Source organism: Corticium candelabrum, chromosome 6, assembly GCF_963422355.1.
Source record: "Corticium candelabrum chromosome 6, ooCorCand1.1, whole genome shotgun sequence".
Classification (NCBI taxonomy): Eukaryota; Metazoa; Porifera; class Homoscleromorpha; order Homosclerophorida; family Plakinidae; genus Corticium; species Corticium candelabrum.
This window is the reverse complement of record NC_085090.1, coordinates 2,630,364-2,649,673: the sequence shown is the minus strand read 5'-3', so window position 1 is coordinate 2,649,673 and position 19,310 is coordinate 2,630,364. Positions and strand designations below refer to the sequence as shown.

General features: G+C 41.6%; 3 protein-coding genes across 3 annotated transcripts; all 3 read right to left on the bottom strand.

Moving 5' to 3' along the window:
• Positions 1 to 15,236: 15,236 nt before the first annotated feature.
• LOC134181539 (uncharacterized) lies at positions 15,237 to 16,212 on the bottom strand. Its single transcript, XM_062648814.1, has one exon. It carries the CDS (start codon positions 16,061 to 16,063, stop codon positions 15,533 to 15,535), a length of 531 nt encoding a protein of 176 aa, XP_062504798.1. The 5' UTR covers positions 16,064 to 16,212; the 3' UTR covers positions 15,237 to 15,532.
• Positions 16,213 to 16,920: 708 nt separating this feature from the next.
• Positions 16,921 to 18,328, bottom strand: LOC134180742 (zinc finger MYM-type protein 1-like). The gene is made up of 2 exons (XM_062647928.1): positions 17,060 to 18,328; positions 16,921 to 17,001 (listed from the first exon to the last, which is right to left on the bottom strand). Exons 1-2 carry the CDS (start codon positions 18,326 to 18,328, stop codon positions 16,921 to 16,923), a joined length of 1,350 nt encoding a protein of 449 aa, XP_062503912.1.
• LOC134180741 (uncharacterized) lies at positions 18,325 to 19,242 on the bottom strand. Its single transcript, XM_062647927.1, has 2 exons — positions 19,153 to 19,242; positions 18,325 to 19,095 (listed from the first exon to the last, which is right to left on the bottom strand). Exons 1-2 carry the CDS (start codon positions 19,240 to 19,242, stop codon positions 18,325 to 18,327), a joined length of 861 nt encoding a protein of 286 aa, XP_062503911.1.
• Positions 19,243 to 19,310: the final 68 nt, after the last annotated feature.

Here is a 19,310-nt window from a genome sequence, read left to right as displayed (position 1 = left end):
TACTCGTACGCCTTGGGGACCCTGATGGCCAACGTCTCCCTAGAAACACGACAAGTGCCAAAGTTTACTGCATGTATACATGTGTAAACCATGTTGATAGAAGTCTTACCTTTTCTCCCTTTTCTCCTATGCACATAGCGTTGTTGTTATTGCTGTCACTTGACGATGCAGTCAAGACAGTATTGAAAGAAAAGTTAAAGAGAAAGTGCAAATACAATGTGAGCTCCAACGTTTTCAACATGCTGCCCAACTGACGACAAGAGGCAAACGAATGTAATAGTAAAATACAACCAGCTCGATCGTCCGAATGCTAAGAAAACAGAGAGGTATTTGACAAGAAGAAAAGACGTGAAGCAGGTGAAAAGTAGCTATACCGATCACGATAGTAGATCGAGAATAGACCAAACTGGATTGGCGCAGTGCAGAGACTAGACTGAGCTAATTGCATAGTGCAGTTGGTATTGTATTGCCAATTAAGCCTGGTGAAGATCGCATGTTGGTTCTTCAAGATGTTCCTAGCTTTGCTAACCAAGGAAATCAGTGTTGAAATGATAACTGCGTAATACATGGTCTTGAGGATGAGCGACAGCTGATAACAGTGGTCGGGGTCAATATTGCTCAGCTGGTGGAGCATGAGAGAGTGGAAGATAGGAAAAGAAACGCATCCTGCATTGACCAGCCCATTGACGCATTCAGACAGCAATTTCCACAAATGTGGGTGTAACCTATTTGGTGTAGATGATATGGACCATATACGAATCCAGACCGTTCGCGAATGGGTTAAACCATTTACAAATTCTGATGCGGGCTAGACGATTTGCAAACTGTCATACAGGATGGGAACGCGAGCCAGACCATTTGCGAATCTAGGCTGTTCTGGAATTTGCTAGACAATTTGCTAATTCGCATATGTATACTGGCAAGACAATTCGCCAATGGCCAGTGCGCTAAGTAGTCGTCAACCCTTCAGTCGAGACCGTTCGCGTAGGTCAAACTATATATATATATATTGGTACACTGTGTGAAATTTGGCGCGAGATATAATCGTAGTACGGCGGCGGACGAAAACAGGCGCAAGGAAAACTTTCGTAAGTTTTTGGATTCACTCGCTGAGAGGCCGAACTCTCAGTTGACAACTGAAGCCAAAGCCAAACGGATCCGTAGGTACTACGAGGCGGTCTCAGTGTACATGAGGAGACGGCACGTTCCCGCTTTTATGTCAAAAAAAAAAGATTGTCAGTGGTGGACCTTTCACTACTAGGTCTTTCAGGTGTTCTTTGTGCCCCAGCACCAAAGGTAAGTTGTAATAGCAATTATATAATCTAATAGGTATTAAATTGATAAAAACGTCAATTAGACATCCTATAGAGATCTTTTATACCATTTATAATTTATAGTAAAAATTTAAAATTTGTTACTGTTTTATTATATGCAGTCAATTTTGTGCAAATGGACATGTCCAGTACTCAATTGCACGCCTGTTCATCAAAACAGTCGTAAATCATTTTAAATTCTAATGAATGTGAAGTTTAGTCAGATGACAACGCTGTATGCTCATTAAGGCTACGAGTTGTAGCTTTAGTATATTACTGGTATAACTGATTTAATTATTATATTAATGCTGTATTGGCATAACTATCTACTACTGAGTTACAGTGATGTGTTCTAACATATGGTATTTATTGCATACTGCATATATGTTGGTAACTGAAATGGCTGGAACAAGCAAGCTAGCCAAACATGTATGATTTTACAACTGATTGCGGCAACTCTTTGACTTATGAGTGACTAATGTAACATGTTTTGTCGGGGCATGCTATAGGTATTATGATGTTTCTTCTTGTAATTGCTCAGTCCTAGAGTACTCAGAATGGAATTCCTTTAGTAGTAAGATTTAGAAAATTTGGGAACTCATGTTTGAAGAAACTTACTAATCCTACTTGGTAAACTATACATGTGGTTATAATGCTTTAATTTGACCCAAATTTTTTTGAAATATTATACTTTCTTTCAATAGGACAGGGAAACCAAGTTTTCATTGCTGGGAAATTGGAGAAGGGTGGCAACTGTGCCTAAGATATACCAGATTTTGAAGACCGTTCATGAAGGCACGAGACCACACGCCGGATATCAGAAATTATTCTCTGACGCACGTGTAACGGTTTTGCTCTTATACTGAGGTCACCAACTGGATTGATATGTACATCTTAGATTTGGAAGGATAAGTTATACATGCTGTGTCATGGGTTGACTGCAGTGAGCACTGCTTGGTTTCTGCATTGATGAAATTTACGTCGGCATGACTAATGAACATGTTAATAACTTATGAGTTTGCATGGGGCAATTTGGCAACACTACAACGGTGGACTGTTCTCAATATCCCACGTCCAGGATTAGCCCTGTTTAATGTAAATGTGTGTCACTTTTATAACACTTGCACATGTGCTGTAGGTTCAAGAGAAATAGTATTATACGTAGGAAGTACAAGCCCTGCCGTCAGAGAATTTTTTTGAGACATGCCTACTGTGTGCCTGTAAAACAGCTCAGAATTCTATTGCTCCTGCTAAGCCATTCCTGTTTTCTGGTTTTTTTAGAAGAGGGCAGGTTGATCTAATGGACATCAGCCATGATTGAGATGGAGAGTTCAAATGAATAGGGCACTGTATTGACCGCTTTACAAAGTTCAACTTTTTGTGGTCACAACGAAGAAAGAAAGCATCACAAGTGGCTAAGTGTTTAATAACACATGTTTTCAGCGTTTTGGGCCTACCTGTTATCTTACAGCAAGACAATGGCAGCGAGTTCTGTAATAAGGTGAAATATTGGTTTTGTTTGCTTCATGACATACATCAGCTTTCATATCTCTTCATTGTAGATCATTCGACTAGTTGTTAGGATATGGCCTGGCCAGTGCCACATTATCACAGGCCGGCCTCGTCATCCACATTCGCATGGTCTTGTGGAGCAAGCAAACAGGACAGTCTATCACATGCTCGCAGTTAGTAGAGCAGAGTACCCAGGAAGATGAATTTTAAGTTTTCTTCCATCAATCCAATGTATAACTGCCTTCATATTATAAGTTGTACAAAAAATAAACCCACATATTTATTTTCTTCTTTACAAAGATGTTATATATATCCAAAGGCATAGTGACATTAAAAGTCACCATATGAAGCTGTGTTTGGCCAACTTGTATGTGCTGGAAGTTTTCCAGACTACAGTAAGATGGAGATTGATTAAGGCGATGTGCTGAAAGATTTGCAAGATGCTAGCAGTATTCCTGATCGTATGTAGCCTTGCATGAATCTACAATTAAATAGATAATTATAATGCTTATGTGCATGGATGATTATATGTAGACAAATGGATCACTGGATAGGTGAATGGATGGAGGGATCGATGGATGCATACATCATGGATTGATTAATGGACAAAAATAAGTCGATGGTTAGATGGATATATTGTTACATATAACTACAAAGCTAAATATACAGATTTTAAGGTACTTTAGAGTTTTCCTTAATTCTATATTGCAAACTAGTTGATATTGATGGTGCTCCCATTATTGATGAATTTGAGTTAGATGCCAGTGATGTGTTTGACAATGTGGTGTTAGTAATGCTGCTGCTAAGGACAAGAGTGACAATTGCCTTAATGATTTTGAGTTTATTGCCAGTAAAGACGATGTCAGCACAATCCCAGAAAGTAGAGAAGGTCAGCCTACCAAAAAGATGTATTCATCTTGTTGACACAAACACACACACACACACACACACACACACACACACACACACACACACACACACACACACACACACACACACACACACACTTGATGTTGTGATGTGTTTGCAGGTGATTTCTATGACCCTTCAATTGAGAGGAGAATTGAATTTGGTCCTGCGTCTCGATGAGAACATTTCATAAACTGAGTGACCCGTTCTGGTCACTTTTCAATCGAGGAGATTCTTTAGTCTAATAGACGTGAGGAAATGGAAGGCCAACGCCAGAAAAACTTAGTGTTAAATTTCTCCCGCGAGAGAACCATGTAGGAAGGATTGCGGCTTATCACACGTGGAGATTCTATAATCACATAGAATATTCAGTTATAATTACAGAAAAGCAAACTATTGTTAACGAACACTAAATAAATAAAATTAGATCAATAGCTTACAATGTGTATGTTTAGTGCAGGTAGAAATCAGCACAAATACAAATTGCAATTAGTGTTCATTTATATGTAATATGTTTAACTAGATGATTATTGACGTCGAACTCTAGAGTTTTATAACCTGAATTGCATCAACACTGTTTGTATTAAATAAAAATAATGATTAAAAGCAAAATTTTAAAATTATGTACAGTAAATGGCACTTTTGTGTACCTTTGACAATAAGTACTCTATATTGTCTCAAACCTGCAACCAGATATATACTTTTCGATTTAGCAACGCATGAGTAATTTCCAGGTCATTCGAGTAACGTTTTTGATGATTAGTAAACACTCTGTCTAGTCGGTTCTGTTTGCTGCTATTTTGTCTTTCACTTTCTGCCAAGTGATAGAGATCCTGGCATGACACACAGGTCGCACTTAGGACTCACGTCATTTCCAATCTCGACTTGGATTTCTGCATATGGTCTGGCCAACGACTCTGTGCAGAAAACATTAATTATTACAAATGTTGACCTTTATGTAATTGGTTTGGATCAAAACATTATGCCTATACTTTAACAGTACCGAAACTGCAAATGATGAGAAACGCATTTCAAACTGAATAAAAATGTGTCTTAAATTCTTATAGTTTTCTGTCACAAAACACTAGATTTAGTGACGACCCATTAAATCTTTGTGCGCATTGAACTCTAAGAGGTACGAAGTCTATCAATCAGCCTAAGTAGACATGAGATGTTGCCTCAGCTGTCAAATGGCTAAAATCGTCTAGGCAGATAGTTTCACAGACCAGTAAGCAATAAGACATCTAAATGTTCTTCATGAGTGGATAACAATGATTACTACGCGTAGACTTTCACCAATTGCTGATAATCACAGTAATCTAGAGTCTGTTGTTTTATTAGAATGTTATGAGTTATAAAATGCCCTAAATGATCAAAATCTGGGTAAGTTGTACATTATATTTTTCGGTATTTCACATCATGTCAATATTCTCACTTGCAGTATATAATATAGTGTCTAAGTTACTAGTTGTTATTATCTCATTCTTTTCTCCTAGCAATCAAAATTTAATGCTGTAGATGTTGCTTTGGAATTGGTAATGACGCCATCATATTTCATTGGCTATAAAGTCATTTCTCTTCTAGTGCACCTATAATTCTTCTTATTATACCAACGTAGAAGTTAATTAAATATTACAAGTATTTGTAACTTAAATATTTCATCTCTAATCATAAGACTGATCATTAATTAAGTATCCGAGGAGGGGCTGGAAAATTTACCGAGGTCCGCGTAATTTGTTAGGTGACCCCTGCTAAATATTTCTGTTAAAATCTCCTGGCTCCACTGTCTGTCGGCTAACTTGAGATAACCCCCACATATATGTGCACACATACATGCATATATACAATAGAAAATGGTCCAAACGCTTAGTGACCCCTGCAAATCACTGAATTTCAAACTTATGAACCCCACAGCAAATTGACTGCCCCCTCTTACACTTAATAATGACCGGGCCCTTATTTAGCACGAGAATGAAGACCCTTACTAGTAATATAACAGCGACTGTTATGATCAACACAGGAATTGATGCTCATAAGCGGATACAGATGAGGTTCAACGGGTTCCATTGAACACACCTTAACTTAACTTAATTGAGCTGTCATCAACATCTGATTCTCAACTCACTATGATAGTATACATATCAAAAGTTGATACAGCTTGATATGACGACTCATTCTCTGACTATTAGTTTGCAGATGTACACTTAAAGTTGTGTACCCTAGATACAGTCCAAATGCAACACTACATGCAATTTATAACCTAATCCAGCATACTGTCAACAACAATGTGCACAATATACATGCTCTGAGATCCAGCTAGTCGTTGAGTAATGTATACGTAAATTCTGCTCAGATAGAAATGGGAAATCATCAAGACTTTTATCAGCTGTGTACAAACCACTACAAAATTTTCTAAATTCACTTTTAATCTGACTCTTGCCGGTTTAGAATATTTAGATATATTGAAGAACTCAGCTATTAATGGACTAGGCGCCGGTCAGTATTGTCTGGAGCCAGACCATGCATAGCACTGAAGCATGCGCTCTGTACTCGCATCAGAAGCCAAGCGACACGGCAGACTCTACCGGAACCAGTTCCCGCTCCAGTCGACCCAAACAGACGGGGGCAGGGCCTTTACTGCAGCGCAAAGGCCAATTTGCCGTAAGTTTAACTTCAGTATTTGCGATGGAACGGGATGTACCTACAGGCACGCTTGCCTGCGATGCCGCAGCACGGGTCACAGTTGCGACGTCGTCCGGACGCATCCGATAATTCAACGGGAGAGAACATGACTTTTCTTCCGGCCGACAAATCGCGCCACAAGTAATGATGTCGTACGCTGGCTCAAACGAGACTTGCTTGTCAGGAATCTCGTTGCTTGTTGTTACCGCTATTTGTTTCATTTGTTCCTGCTTTATATTTTTGCTCAAGCCGCGCCTTGCGCGAGGTATCTAACCGTAACTGCGCTAGCTATTGCTATCGTTACTTGTCAACTCGTCAGACCTTGTTCACTAAACTGGTGCACTTGTGTCTTTGGTCGAGGCTCTTTTTCATGTCTTTAAATGTGCTCGCTAGGTATCCGGTTCGTGCAAAAATTAGCCGTCTGCAACGTCTTCAACGGCATGACCGATAGATAAAAGACTTGGCAATATTGGAAAGCTGTCCCCCCCCCGAACCTCACGCTCCCTTAGATACAGATCTTTCGGTTTGTGCACTGGCGGTACGTGCTTGATGTCGCAAGTTCGCTACTCACTAGATCGCTTCATTCCGATCTAGCATCTTAGACGGTTTGGGAAAAAGGTTTTCGCATCGGTTTCGGTCCCGATCAATTTAGCATCTTGCGGACGATCTCGTCGTAAAGTGTCGTCTGCTACAGTCGACACCAAATTGAAGTCGTCGACAGTTCCATGGAACAAGATTGTAAGGAGGGTCTCCTGGAGGGCCCGATGCAATTGCAGTTGACTGTCGTACAAGTTAACGAGCTGGGAGTCATTCCAAAAGCATCTCGTCGACTTGCCTTAACCGCACTCGACTAGAGTCAACGAAGGCATCGATCGAAACGTGTGTACGCTAGCTGTCTTATACCAGTGTCGACACAACATCGTATCTCAACACATCCTTGAGCTGGACAAAGGCTCTCTGCTAACCAAATGGACATTCAAATATTTTTTACTGTCACATCCCGGTTTACCAGTCCGTCAGGCAACTTCTAAGAATCCGCTGACAAGAAAATGTACGTCTAAACCGCGCATTGCGTTTTGGCCTAAGATCTTTTCCCCCGAGATATTTTCAACATTGGCAGACGCCCTGTTGTCGATTATGCTGAATCACGGTGCGAGCATTAGTATTTACTATTTGGACGATTTTCTCTAATTTGTCCACTTTAATTAATAACACAACAAACAAGATTCATTTAATTAATATTTCGTCTGTGGAGGGCTTGTCATTGAAGAGCAGAGGGTCGTTCATCCAAGTACCACTCCCCTCAATTCTCTAATGCTGGATATCAAATAAGACGGGCTATTTCTAAAAGTACGACACCAAAATACCAATTTAGAAAAATTAAGAACATCGTACTAGGCAATAGATGAACGTGTTTCTATAGGGTAGCCATTTGAATTAGTTAAAATACTAATGGCAATGAAATACGAACGCACTATACATAATCTATTGCACTGAACAAATGAAATATTCTGCAATTGTCAAACGCTACAAGACCTTTAGCGCTCAACGCTTAAAAATGCACATTCTAAGTAACAGAATTGGCAAATGATAGAACATGATATTTTGTTGCCCAATATTACAACTTTATTATACAGCAAGTTTCCGTCTGCATGAAGACATAAAAAGCATTAGAAAGATTAATTCCTCTGTGAACCTGCATGATTTCTACAACTCTAGATCAACTGGAAGAAATAATACCTTAAATTTGTCGAAATAATTAAATATGTTGCAATGACACCACTGCCGTCGCGTCGCTGCCACTTATAAACGAGCGTCACATATCTCTGTAAGAGATCAGCTTATTTTAGATTCAACACTGTTTTAATTTCTTTTAATAGAATTAGAAAAAAATAGTCTATACTTGAAATAAAATCCATTCTCAGGTAATAATTCTGCACATGTAGGTTATTTATAGTTAAACTTTATAGTATTAGCACTATACTAAATAGTGTTGTATAACATGTATACGGTGTTTTTAAATACAATATAATTACAGTGTAGAAGTAATATAATGCAACTACTACTACTACTACTACTACTACTACTACTACTGAGAGAACTGGTGTATTTGAACAATCAAACGGCATCTGCTAACACACTACTACATACTACTACTGTATGTAAAAGCTTCCTCTATAGCAACAAGTTTCTAGGTTGTAACAACTTTGAGATAAACAGTCTTCTATAATCTACTTTCTGCTGCTTTCAGCAGAATGTTGAAGTCCCTTGAGGTTCTGTGAAGCTTGGACCTGCATCCTCGCAAACACATCACGCAGGCCCGAAGGAGTGCAAATGACAGTCGACATCTCAGCCAGTTGATAGTTGTGCTGTACTCGGTGTGGTGCTTTTCCGATAAAAGTGAGGCTAGTCTTTTCAAAAAAATAGACGTCAGTTTACTGCATCCTCCAGTGCATGCTAAAATGATTGGCGTGAACGATGAAAGCTCCACGTTATTAATTCGTTCCTCGTATCGCCTTTTCTTCTCTTGTTCCTGCCGTTTATATAATGACGGGATCTGCACTGATTTGTAGGATGAGGCATTAGGGTTGAAGACCCTGACGTCATTAGCTACTACTACTACTACTAAGAGAACTGGTGTATTTGAACAATCAAACGGCATCTGCTAACACACTACTACTACTACTACTTGAATAAACTACTACTACTACTACTAATAATAATAATAATAAAATCTCTACTACTTTTTTCAAAATACTACTACTGTATGTAAAAGCTTCCTCTATAGCAACAAGTTTCTAGGTTGTAACAACTTTGAGATAAACAGTCTTCTATAATCTACTTTCTGCTGCTTCCAGCAGAATGTTGAAGTCCCTTGAGGTTCTGTGAAGCTTGGACCTGCATCCTCGCAAACACATCACGCAGGCCCGAAGGAGTGCAAATGACAGTCGACATCTCAGCCAGTTGATAGTTGTGCTGTACTCGGTGTGGTGCTTTTCCGATAAAAGTGAGGCTAGTCTTTTCAAAAAAATAGACGTCAGTTTACTGCATCCTCCAGTGCATGCTAAAATGATTGGCGTGAACGATGAAAGCTCCACGTTATTAATTCGTTCCTCGTATCGCCTTTTCTTCTCTTGTTCCTGCCGTTTATATAATGACGGGATCTGCACTGATTTGTAGGATGAGGCATTAGGGTTGAAGACCCTGACGTCAAAGAAAGTTCGTTGGAAGTGCCCACCCCAAAATCCACTGACAGCAATATCAAGTCTGGCATTTTCGTCAGAGGTAGTACAGCGTTTTTGAAACACCTCGCCGTTGAGAGGTTGCAGAACGGGCTCTTTGTGTACATCGTGGCAAACCTCTGTCAACAAGTTGGTAAATAAATCGCGGACCTCGTTATGGCGGATGCTGGGGTATCCTCCTGTTGGACATGACAGAGAGTGATCTACTGAGAATTTAGATCCACATGGACATATGTCTGGGAGGTTGGACGGGTGCCAATCGTATCTGAGGCACAGGGCATCCCGAAACGCAGATTTGTGCAAAGTGAATCCGTGTTGCTCTAGTGGGATTGCGGTCAGCCAGCAGGAGGCACCCTTCTCACAGGCCAATTCAACTGAACGTTTCAATTCCACAGATAGATCATTGACAGTGATTTCAGAATGAGACTTTTGTGCTAGATGTTTTTGCTGGCGAATGCTAGCTTTCATAGAATTCTGCTTGGTAGGAACGTTATCCAGGTTTGTTTCTTGTTGCACAATTCGGTTGACCAGTGGCGCACAAATTAACTTTGAGTATTCCAGCTCACAAGTCAACGAACGTGGATCTACAATTCCAAGGCCGCCTAGTCGAGGTGGTAATGCAAAAAGCCTTCTCATCTTGTCTCCTGGAGTACTTCTATTGGTTATGGCGGGAATCAGTTTGGATCGTAACGCCTCCTCCAGAGGATTAAGGTACGCTGCAAAGTTTTCATTGGTTCTGAGTGCAAATTTCCAGCGTCCAATCAGACCCCGTGTGAATATCGAGTGAGCAGCTTGTGGTTGAGTTTGGGCAATGCAACTGAGTCTCTCTACTTGTAACTTCCAATTGGTCATCTTTTCTTGCAGGAAGTTATTGCAGAAATCTTTGTTTCCAATAGCAGCTCCAAGGTACTTTTGTCCTTCTGTAGTAATGTTGATATTGGTATTTTCAAAGAGATGTGTAGCTTTGTCAATATTTCCTGATTTCACTAGCAACCATGACTTTTTGGGATTTGGAAGATACCCAAACATAGCACCTAAGTCAACCAACCTGTTCCACCATTTATGTAGACAGTCTAGCGAGCCTCCAGCAGCTGCATCATCTGCATACCATACCTGCTTTGTACCATTCGTCTGCACACTCTTTAGAAGTGGAATTGTGGCCAGAGCATACATTGGCATCGCTAAGGGATCTCCTTGAGTTGTTCCTTCACTAGAAAGCAACGTTTCTCCACCTACAAACAATGAAGAAGGTTGTCGAAACGTGTTGGCCAAGATTGGAAAGATGGCTGGGCAGTTGACAGATATGTTAGCCAGAGCAACTTGACGGTTCAATATATTGAAAGCATTGGTTGCGTCTACAAATAGCACGGCCTCTGTTTCATCTTCATCATAAATACCTCGAATAGCGTGTATGGCAGCCTCGCATCCGACGTTCTGACCAGCACAGAGTTGTAGGGGTCCGGCTACGTTCAAAATATCTGACTTTACCACACTCAGGACAGCCTTGCTAATTATTCTACGAAGTGTTTCACAAACTCCAATTGGTCTGACACCAGGTCTCTTGTCCAGGGGTATTAGCCGGCAAGCAACCAGAGCCGAAATCCCACTCGGGTCGATAAACTGCGTTGCAATCCTGCGAGTTGTTGAAGCTATTGAGTCACAGAGATTTCTAGACAAGACTTTGAATCCAGTGCACAAACGTCTCCATGCAGCCGCATCTAAGCCTGATGGACCTGCAGCACCCTGGCATTTAAGTGACATGGCACGAATGAGATAGCCATCAATCTTGTCGAAGAGAATGGGATGTGTAGGAGGTGCCTGAGATTTGGAGTCCAGGACAGCTTCCTTAAACATAGGAGCTGGGTCAGGGTGTTTGTCTTTCAGAACATCTCTAACTGACTTGTGAGAGCCAGGAATACATTCGTCTAGTTCTAGCAAATCACAGTTGTCCTCATCTGATAGGAGTCGCTGGGCAGCATTGATATTTCCCTTTTGCAACAAAAGTGCAACTTTTCTTGATTGATCACACTCTCTATCCTGAGGACAATTCCGAGTACTGTGGCATCGAAGATGAGACTGGATCGTTCTGCCTTCTGCAATCAAACCTCCTATGTCACCCTTTTTCCAGGTTTCCAATCGACGACTTAAACAAGAGGAGTTCTGTTGTACACTGGATCTAGTGTGAGGTCTTTGGAGCAACAGATGAGGCATGAGCATAGCAGCAGTTATTGCGACTGACTCGAGATCAGATTCATTTGCAAATGCATAAAATAGCCTTGTAAGTTCAGAAACGAAGTGTCCACCAGAGGATCCGTAAGGCACTTGAAATAAATTCCGTTTCCAATGAACGACTTCACGATATGCTTGGTCTATCTGATCTTTTATATCTGCTCCAGGTACACCACCCCAGTTGAAATTAGGAGGCAGTAACACTCTGTACTGAGGGATAGCTGGCAGGTCAATGGCATCACTAGATTGATCTTGAGAAGCTTCATGAAGAACGACTTCTTGTTGTGTGACAGACTGATATGCAGTTCCAGTCTCTGCTGAAATGACTGGAGGAGCTTCCTCTACTTGAACCGGGCTCTTTGAGCTACCTAGCTCCCTGTCGTTTATGCTGACAATTCTGCGTGCTCTTAGAGATGCATTCCTCATTGATTCCACTGTCTCCGCAACAAGTACACTCCTGCTGGGCGAGTGACCTGAGTAATCCAGAGCCGTTCCATAACTAGTAGGAAAGCGTTACTCGGATTTGTCTGCTGAAGCGGCGTAGAAGCTGTGGACATCTGCTTATCCGAACAAAGAGACTGAGACTGACGTTTTTGTGATGAACATTGTGTCAAATCCTTTTGAAGTGCCTCAGAGTAAGACATAGGTGTCTGAGATCTTCTAGAAACTTCTAGAGATTCACGTGTGTCACATACCAGAGTGGTGGTGACAGGTTGATCCATAGGTATCTTGTTTGAGGACAGACTATCACAAGAGCCAGAACGAGACACTGACGACTTTGATGCATTCTTTGAATCGTGAGATAAAGGTGACGACTTCCCATTCATGCACCGGCCGTGGTTTCTGGGATTGCAGTTCTTACATTCAACTCCTCGCTTTGCGCAGCGGCAATTCTTGCACCGTCCACTGCTGTTACACCAGCAGCACTTGGTCATGACGTAATTGACCAATATAGAGCGTTTCGAAAGCCAAAGAATACGTCAACTCGAAGAGCGAAATTTGAACCAACCGCCAGACTACACGCATGCGTACTACTACTACTACTACTACTACTAAACTGTCTAATCTAGACACCATTTTACGCCTACATTTACATTTACACCTACAGCAATCAGTCGATAGTCAAGAAAATGACAGAAACACGTATTACAACTGATCGTTGTTATGTTATATTAATTTTGGTAAATTACTGTATTTTATATTATCTTGCATTATGCCGTCTCTAAGTATCGACATCCGGGAGGTCACGTTTAATCCGGGCTTCCAAAAATTTGTAAAATGGCGGCATCCACAGCACGATGCTAATCTTCGTTTTATGCCAATTACCAGGCTAAAGAGGCGTTGTGTGAACTTCCCTTTTAGCATTGAAAGTGGTCGAAGGGACTTTATGTAATTTGTTAGTATAGTTTGGGGTGTCTGATTGTTGGTTAGGAAACGATTTTTTAGTGTGAATTCTCTACGTGTAAGGGCGCGTTTCTTTATTCTCCACCGACTAATCCGGTTGAGGTGATGGACCTCCACCGGATTAGCCGGATGTATTCCGGTGGAGGTGGATTAGTGTGGAATAAAGAAACGTGCCGGTGGAGGTGAGCATGCGCATTCGGATAATATTGTGAAATGGATCGTTCTTGCTCTACGTGCATGGCTATTGTTGCATTAGCAGTTTCCCTGTTCACTGAATTATTGGACGACACCGAGATGTTGCTTTTGCTTCTAACTGGTAGCTTTGATTGCGTGGCTCCCCTTTTGGGGGCGTTTATGCACCGTCGACAGCGTGTTCGAGTCTCTGGCTTTACTGAAACTGTTGTTCCCCTATATCATCCTGATGATTTTAGAAGGCATTTTCGTGTATCCAGGACGACGGCCAATATTTTGACGGTTGCTCTTGGACACTGTAGAGAAATGCCACAACCTACAGATTTCCAGCGAAGAGGAAGACGTACTTTGGATGTCCACAAACAGCTACTGGTAACCTTGTGGATCTTGGCAATGCAAGAGACTCTAAGATGTGTGGCAGACAGGTTCGGAATATGTGAGTCAACAGTGTACAGAACTGTACGACGTGTTATCACTGCCATTGTGAGAAATTGGACTTCCAAAGTGATTCTGTGGCCTTCCTCCGCTGAAGCAGTACATTCTATCACAGCAGGATTTTGTAGTTGTCGTGGCTTAAAACAGGTATTGGGTGCTATCGATGGATCTCACATTCCAATTAAAGCTCCTGTACTGAACCAAGACTCCTACATCAACAGGAAGAATTTTCATTCTGTGGTGCTGCAGGCAACTTGTGATCACCGGATGATGTTCACAGACTGTTTTGCAGGCTTTCCCGGCAGTACACATGATGCACGTGTTCTGAGAAATTCGGATCTCTCAGATCGGATTAGTGACTCTACGAACTTTATGTTTCCTGAAGGAAGCTACTTATTGGGGGATTCTGCCTATCCATTGGCACCATGGCTACTAACACCCTATAGAGATAATGGGCATTTGACTTCTAAACAGAGAAACTACAACTTTTTACATTCATCTACTAGAATGGCCATAGAAAGGGCGTTTGCTCTTCTAAAGGGAAGATTTCGAAGACTTAAGTACATGGACATTGATAGAGTTGAAGATTTTCCAAGGATCATCCTTGCGGGTTGCACAGTACATAATATCTGCCTTACAGCAGAAGAAGACGTTGATGACCTAATGAATGATGTTGATGTTGGTATTGAACGAGACGATAGATGTGATCCACACAGTGGTGCAGCTACTGCTATTAATTATGGCATGAGAAATGAAGCAAAGTTGAAGAGGGACCTAATAGCTGAACAGCTGTGGGAACAATGTAGAGTTCTTCCTGATTGTTAAGGAGGTGTTATATGTGTTGTTGTGTTCAGAGACCTATAGTTATGTCTCTGCAAGTCTGTTGCTCTCATGTTATGTGGAAGAAACGAACTGTTGGCACAAACTCGAATTAGACTCTGATATCTACTGCTTGCAAGTAGTTAAGTCAGTAGTGGCATCTACCAGAACGTTCATTACCTAAATTTTTCAGCATGCACTAACTTGAGGAAGTCGACTTTCTCTTTTTCTTCTTAATGCCTATTTTTATCCATATTTTCCAACAACTTCATAACATCCTCTGTTCTTGAAATTTTTGCCTTCGTTGAACTTGCTGCCTAATTTTTTGATTTTTTAGCACTTGGTTGGTACTTGTCACCACTATCATCATCACGAATTTATGTCTTGCCTGGGTATTATCCAGATGATTTCAGGCATTTGCTCTGTAGAATGGTCACTTTAAAATACTAAAGTATGTTGATATTAACAGACTGGAAGATCTTGGCAGCTTGCACTTTACACAATATATGCATCATGTCTGAGAGAGATATAGAACACTTCTTGGACAATGATGATGACAACCAACAAGACGATGGCATGGATGGTCGTGATGAGGATGGTGATTGTAGTCTTGAGGAAACTAATACTGCTGGTCATCCTGGTGAATCAAGGGAAAATATCGTTAAACGTAAATGTGACCTAATTGCAGAGCAGTTATGGGAACACTGTGTAGTTGTAACGTAACATGAACTTAGCTGCAATCTCAGAACACAACTTCTAAAACAAACTAGTGGTTGCAACTTAAATGATCAGGCACTAATTAATGTTTGTCTGCAATACTTTGAGAGTGTCCATAAGGCTTTTCATTGAAGTAATTTTCTCTCTCTGCATGTCTTTGAGAAGATCCATTTTCTGCTTCTCAAGCTCATGCCTATTTTGCTCCATACGTTTGATGACGTCAATTATGTCTCTCTTGCTTGCACTAGTCTTTCTGGTAGGAATAGAAACACACTTTCCTTTGTCCCTCTTTGGTCTTTTGGCTGGAGGTGGGCCACCTGTGCCTTCAGTGACTGTCTCTATTTCGTCTAACACGGAATGGTCATTGATTGATTCAAGTTGATCATCATAATCCTGATAGCAGGCATCATAACTGCTGCTGGTGTTGACGGATTCATCAGTAGTACAGCTGTAGCTGCTGGCTACACTCACGGGTTCTATCTCAGTCTTATCTCCAAGGATATCTGTCAGTTCCTGGAAAAAGTCACACGTACGTGTTTCCCTTCCTATGAAATAAACACCACATTTATGAAGAAAATAAATGATAACAATAAAAATTTGTTGTTTCATAGTAGGTACCTGTCTTCTTGTTGTGATCGATCGTACGACGGAACAGTGACTTCAGCGTTTTCCACCTGTTTTCACACTGCAAACCAGAAACATGTACTCCTTCCCTTGTTAGCTTTTCTGCAATCTTTTTTCACACACTCCGTTTCTTTGTCTTCTTGTCTGTCAGTTCTTCTTTATAGACAACGTACAGATTTAGAAGAAGCAAGGTTACTGCTCTGCCCCACTGATAGACACTGGACCCAGTAGCTGAAGCACTGAGACTAGCAGAACCTACAGGTACTGGTGTATATGATCGGTTCCTGTCAGCGGACTAACAAGACGACTGACTACGTTCCTCCTCAGCTTCTATAAGTCTGTCACAGGAGTTGCCTGAAGCAGCAGAAACGTCGCAACTCCGTGCCATGACGACATCCGCTGGAACGGGGGCCTGCAGAGACGTTAGGCCACTCGGTGCCCAAAGGAAAGGAGTGGAAGTGTCTCCGCCCAGCGTTCTGACTAGATTACAGTCTGCAAGAGACTCTACATTGAACGTCCGTCTTCTTTCCGCCATTCGGTGTAGCAGTGAGCATGCGCAGTGATCTACCTTTACCGGACCTCCACCAGCTCCACCGGTGAAGCTAAAAGAAACGCGCAGGAACTCCACAACCTAATCCGGATTAGACGGTGGAGGCTAAAGAAACGCGCCCTAAGTAAACTATAGCGTCTCTGGACGTCCAACTGATTTCTAAGAACGCTGTTGTCGTTTTCTACGCAGATGCAATGGGTTTTGACAAGATTTTAACTTTCGAAGATCTTGTTCAAACCCGGCCAAAGCAAATTTTTGGTGGTCCGGCCTAACTCGCATTAATGGGGCGTGGTTAATCCCAGCGTCGTCGTGATACATTGATCTCTCGTCTTCCGCAGAATACTAAATTTGGTGGTCTGGTAAACTTAGATACCTAAACCGGGACTGAACATCAGGACACCTAGACAGTGTTGTCTATTATTTGAACAAACCGAAAATTCCACGTCTATATGCTCACTGCCACTTACAAAGTCATTACAACAACAATTCAAATCCAGACTATCTGTCTTGTCTTTGTGTACATTCAAAACCATGACATCGTTCAGTCTCTCCTGCTTCATTGTTGATCGAAGATAATTCTTGATCCGTCTCAACGCAGAAAAGGATCTCTCACTACTGGTATTTGTGGCAGGCATGATTAGAAGAACCTTCAGTAACACTTCAATTTGCGACAGTACATGGCGACCTTCTCCAAGGCTGAGACAAAGAGACTTCACATCAGAAATAGTACTATTTCCTTGCTGTTTTCCCTGCTCTGATGCAAAATGAGTTTGAAAGATGTCTAGCTGTATGCGAAGCAAGTCTTGATCAAAATCATTGCCATACACTTCAATAACTTTCTGAATGTCTGCCTCAAAATCATTCCCCGATATGGCATTGAGCAATACATTTTCAAGGGGGCAATAAACTTTGTAGCCCGGTTGGTCAAAATGGTTCTTGATTGAAGAAATGACCCGATCAAATGCAGCATAGTATATTATCATGTAGTGTTCTTTTACTGTCAACGGAACATAACTCTCACCAGCACCTGATAGGTCAAATCGTGCAGGTACTCTCCTTTTCCTGGGTAGAGCTGGCTTGTCTACGTCTACATTTTTACTGTGCTTGACCACTTTGTCCCAGAATTTGGTAAATGCTGTGTCAGTCCTGTGCTTCAGCATGGTGTCCAACGTCAGCTCAGCTGCAGCTTGAACTTCTGCAGCTGAAATCTTCTTACTTTGCAGGACACAACTAAGGTTTTCTGCCATACCTAATACGCTCTCACCAAGCATGACTCCAAACAAGAAAGAAAACTTTTCCATTTGAGACCTGATTCCGTTAACTCTGGCAGAGATTTCCATGTCATGTTTAGCAAAGTCTGCAAATGTACTTAAGCTCTGTTGCAAGACTGAGTAGTTTTGCCTGACACTACTCAGAGACTTTGACCGTACAGTCCACCTAGTTGGACATATGGTTCTGAAGCCAGGATCATTATGTGCCCGTTCTTCCTTTAATCTCACTAATTCGGCCTTGCGTTTTGCTGAATACTTAGCAATTTTCGATAATTCAAATGTGGTGTCTACTGCATCTTTCACAATTTTCACTTCACGAACAGTTTCTTGGCAGGCTAGGTTTAATGAGTGACCATAGCAATGTGTGTATATGGCACGTCTTTCTAAACAAGATATTTGAGTTGCTACACCATTTCTTTGCCCTTTCATGACAGCTGCTCAATCATAGCAGTGTCCCGACAACGCTCTATTGAAAGATTCAGCCGTAACAGGACATCCTGAATGATTGCAACCAGTGAGTCTGCAGTCAGGCTTGCTGTGCTGTAAAGACCAACGATATCTTTATGGACATCAAGTCTATCATCAACCAAGCGGAGAACGAAAACAACCTGTTCTGTGGTGCTGATATCTGTAGGTTCAGCCACCAAAATGGTAAACACTGATGATCTAATGTCAGATACAATGTCTCTCAGGACACGTTGACCCACGACTCTTAACACCTCATTTTGCACATCTTTGGAAGTGTACTTATCTGTCTTCTTCTTTGTCCAAGTTGCCAGATTTGCATCTTCTTTGCTGAGAAGGTTGATGAGTTGGTTAAGATTACCGTTCAGTTCATACCAACCATCACCACATAGTGGCAATCCTTGTCTTGCTAGAAACTGAACAGCACTAAATATTTTCTTAAGGCACTTGCGACTCTTCTCCTTCTCTTCGCTCGTCCTTGAACTTAGAATTTCCGCCGCATCCTGTGTCCTTGCAGGAAGAATAATGACGTTTTCGAGGGACTCTTTGCGACACGATGAACTCCCGTGATTTCTAAATGCAGAAGTTGCTTTCTTCCAGTTCTGGTAGCCCCTGCTCACGAAAGCGCTATCTGCGCAATACGAGCCTTTCATCTTCTGTTTGACAGCTATGATGCACAGATGGCAGAAAACACGACTTGTCTGTTGATCCCAGTGTAGCCACTTCCACTTCTAAAACCACGCTGGGCGAAATGAGTGGTAAATGACATCTTATTTTCCGAAGCTCACTTTAGGAAACGTGATGTCTGTCGGTTGGTGTGGTATCTCTCCAATCTCCGGACACGATACAGGATTAGCAAGTAGCCTCGAGAGAGACATAGCTACCAAGACACGGAGCGAACACGGGATACACACGTGCCAAGTAGAGTTCATGTCCCGGACATAGG

Bases quoted from the DNA above. Each gene is read 5' to 3' on its own strand.
- LOC134180741 (XM_062647927.1), bottom strand. From the start codon at position 19,242: ATGTCTCTCTCGAGGCTACTTGCTAATCCTGTATCGTGTCCGGAGATT. The intron at 19,096-19,152 runs GTGAGCTTCGGA...GCGTGGTTTTAG, and splicing joins CAGACATCACGTTTCCTAAA to AAGTGGAAGTGGCTACACTG.
- LOC134181539 (XM_062648814.1), bottom strand. From the start codon at position 16,063: ATGAAACAACAAATTTTTATTGTTATCATTTATTTTCTTCATAAATGT.
- LOC134180742 (XM_062647928.1), bottom strand. From the start codon at position 18,328: ATGAAAGGGCAAAGAAATGGTGTAGCAACTCAAATATCTTGTTTAGAA. The intron at 17,002-17,059 runs GTTTGTTCAAAT...GTCCCGGTTTAG, and splicing joins ATATAGACGTGGAATTTTCG to GTATCTAAGTTTACCAGACC.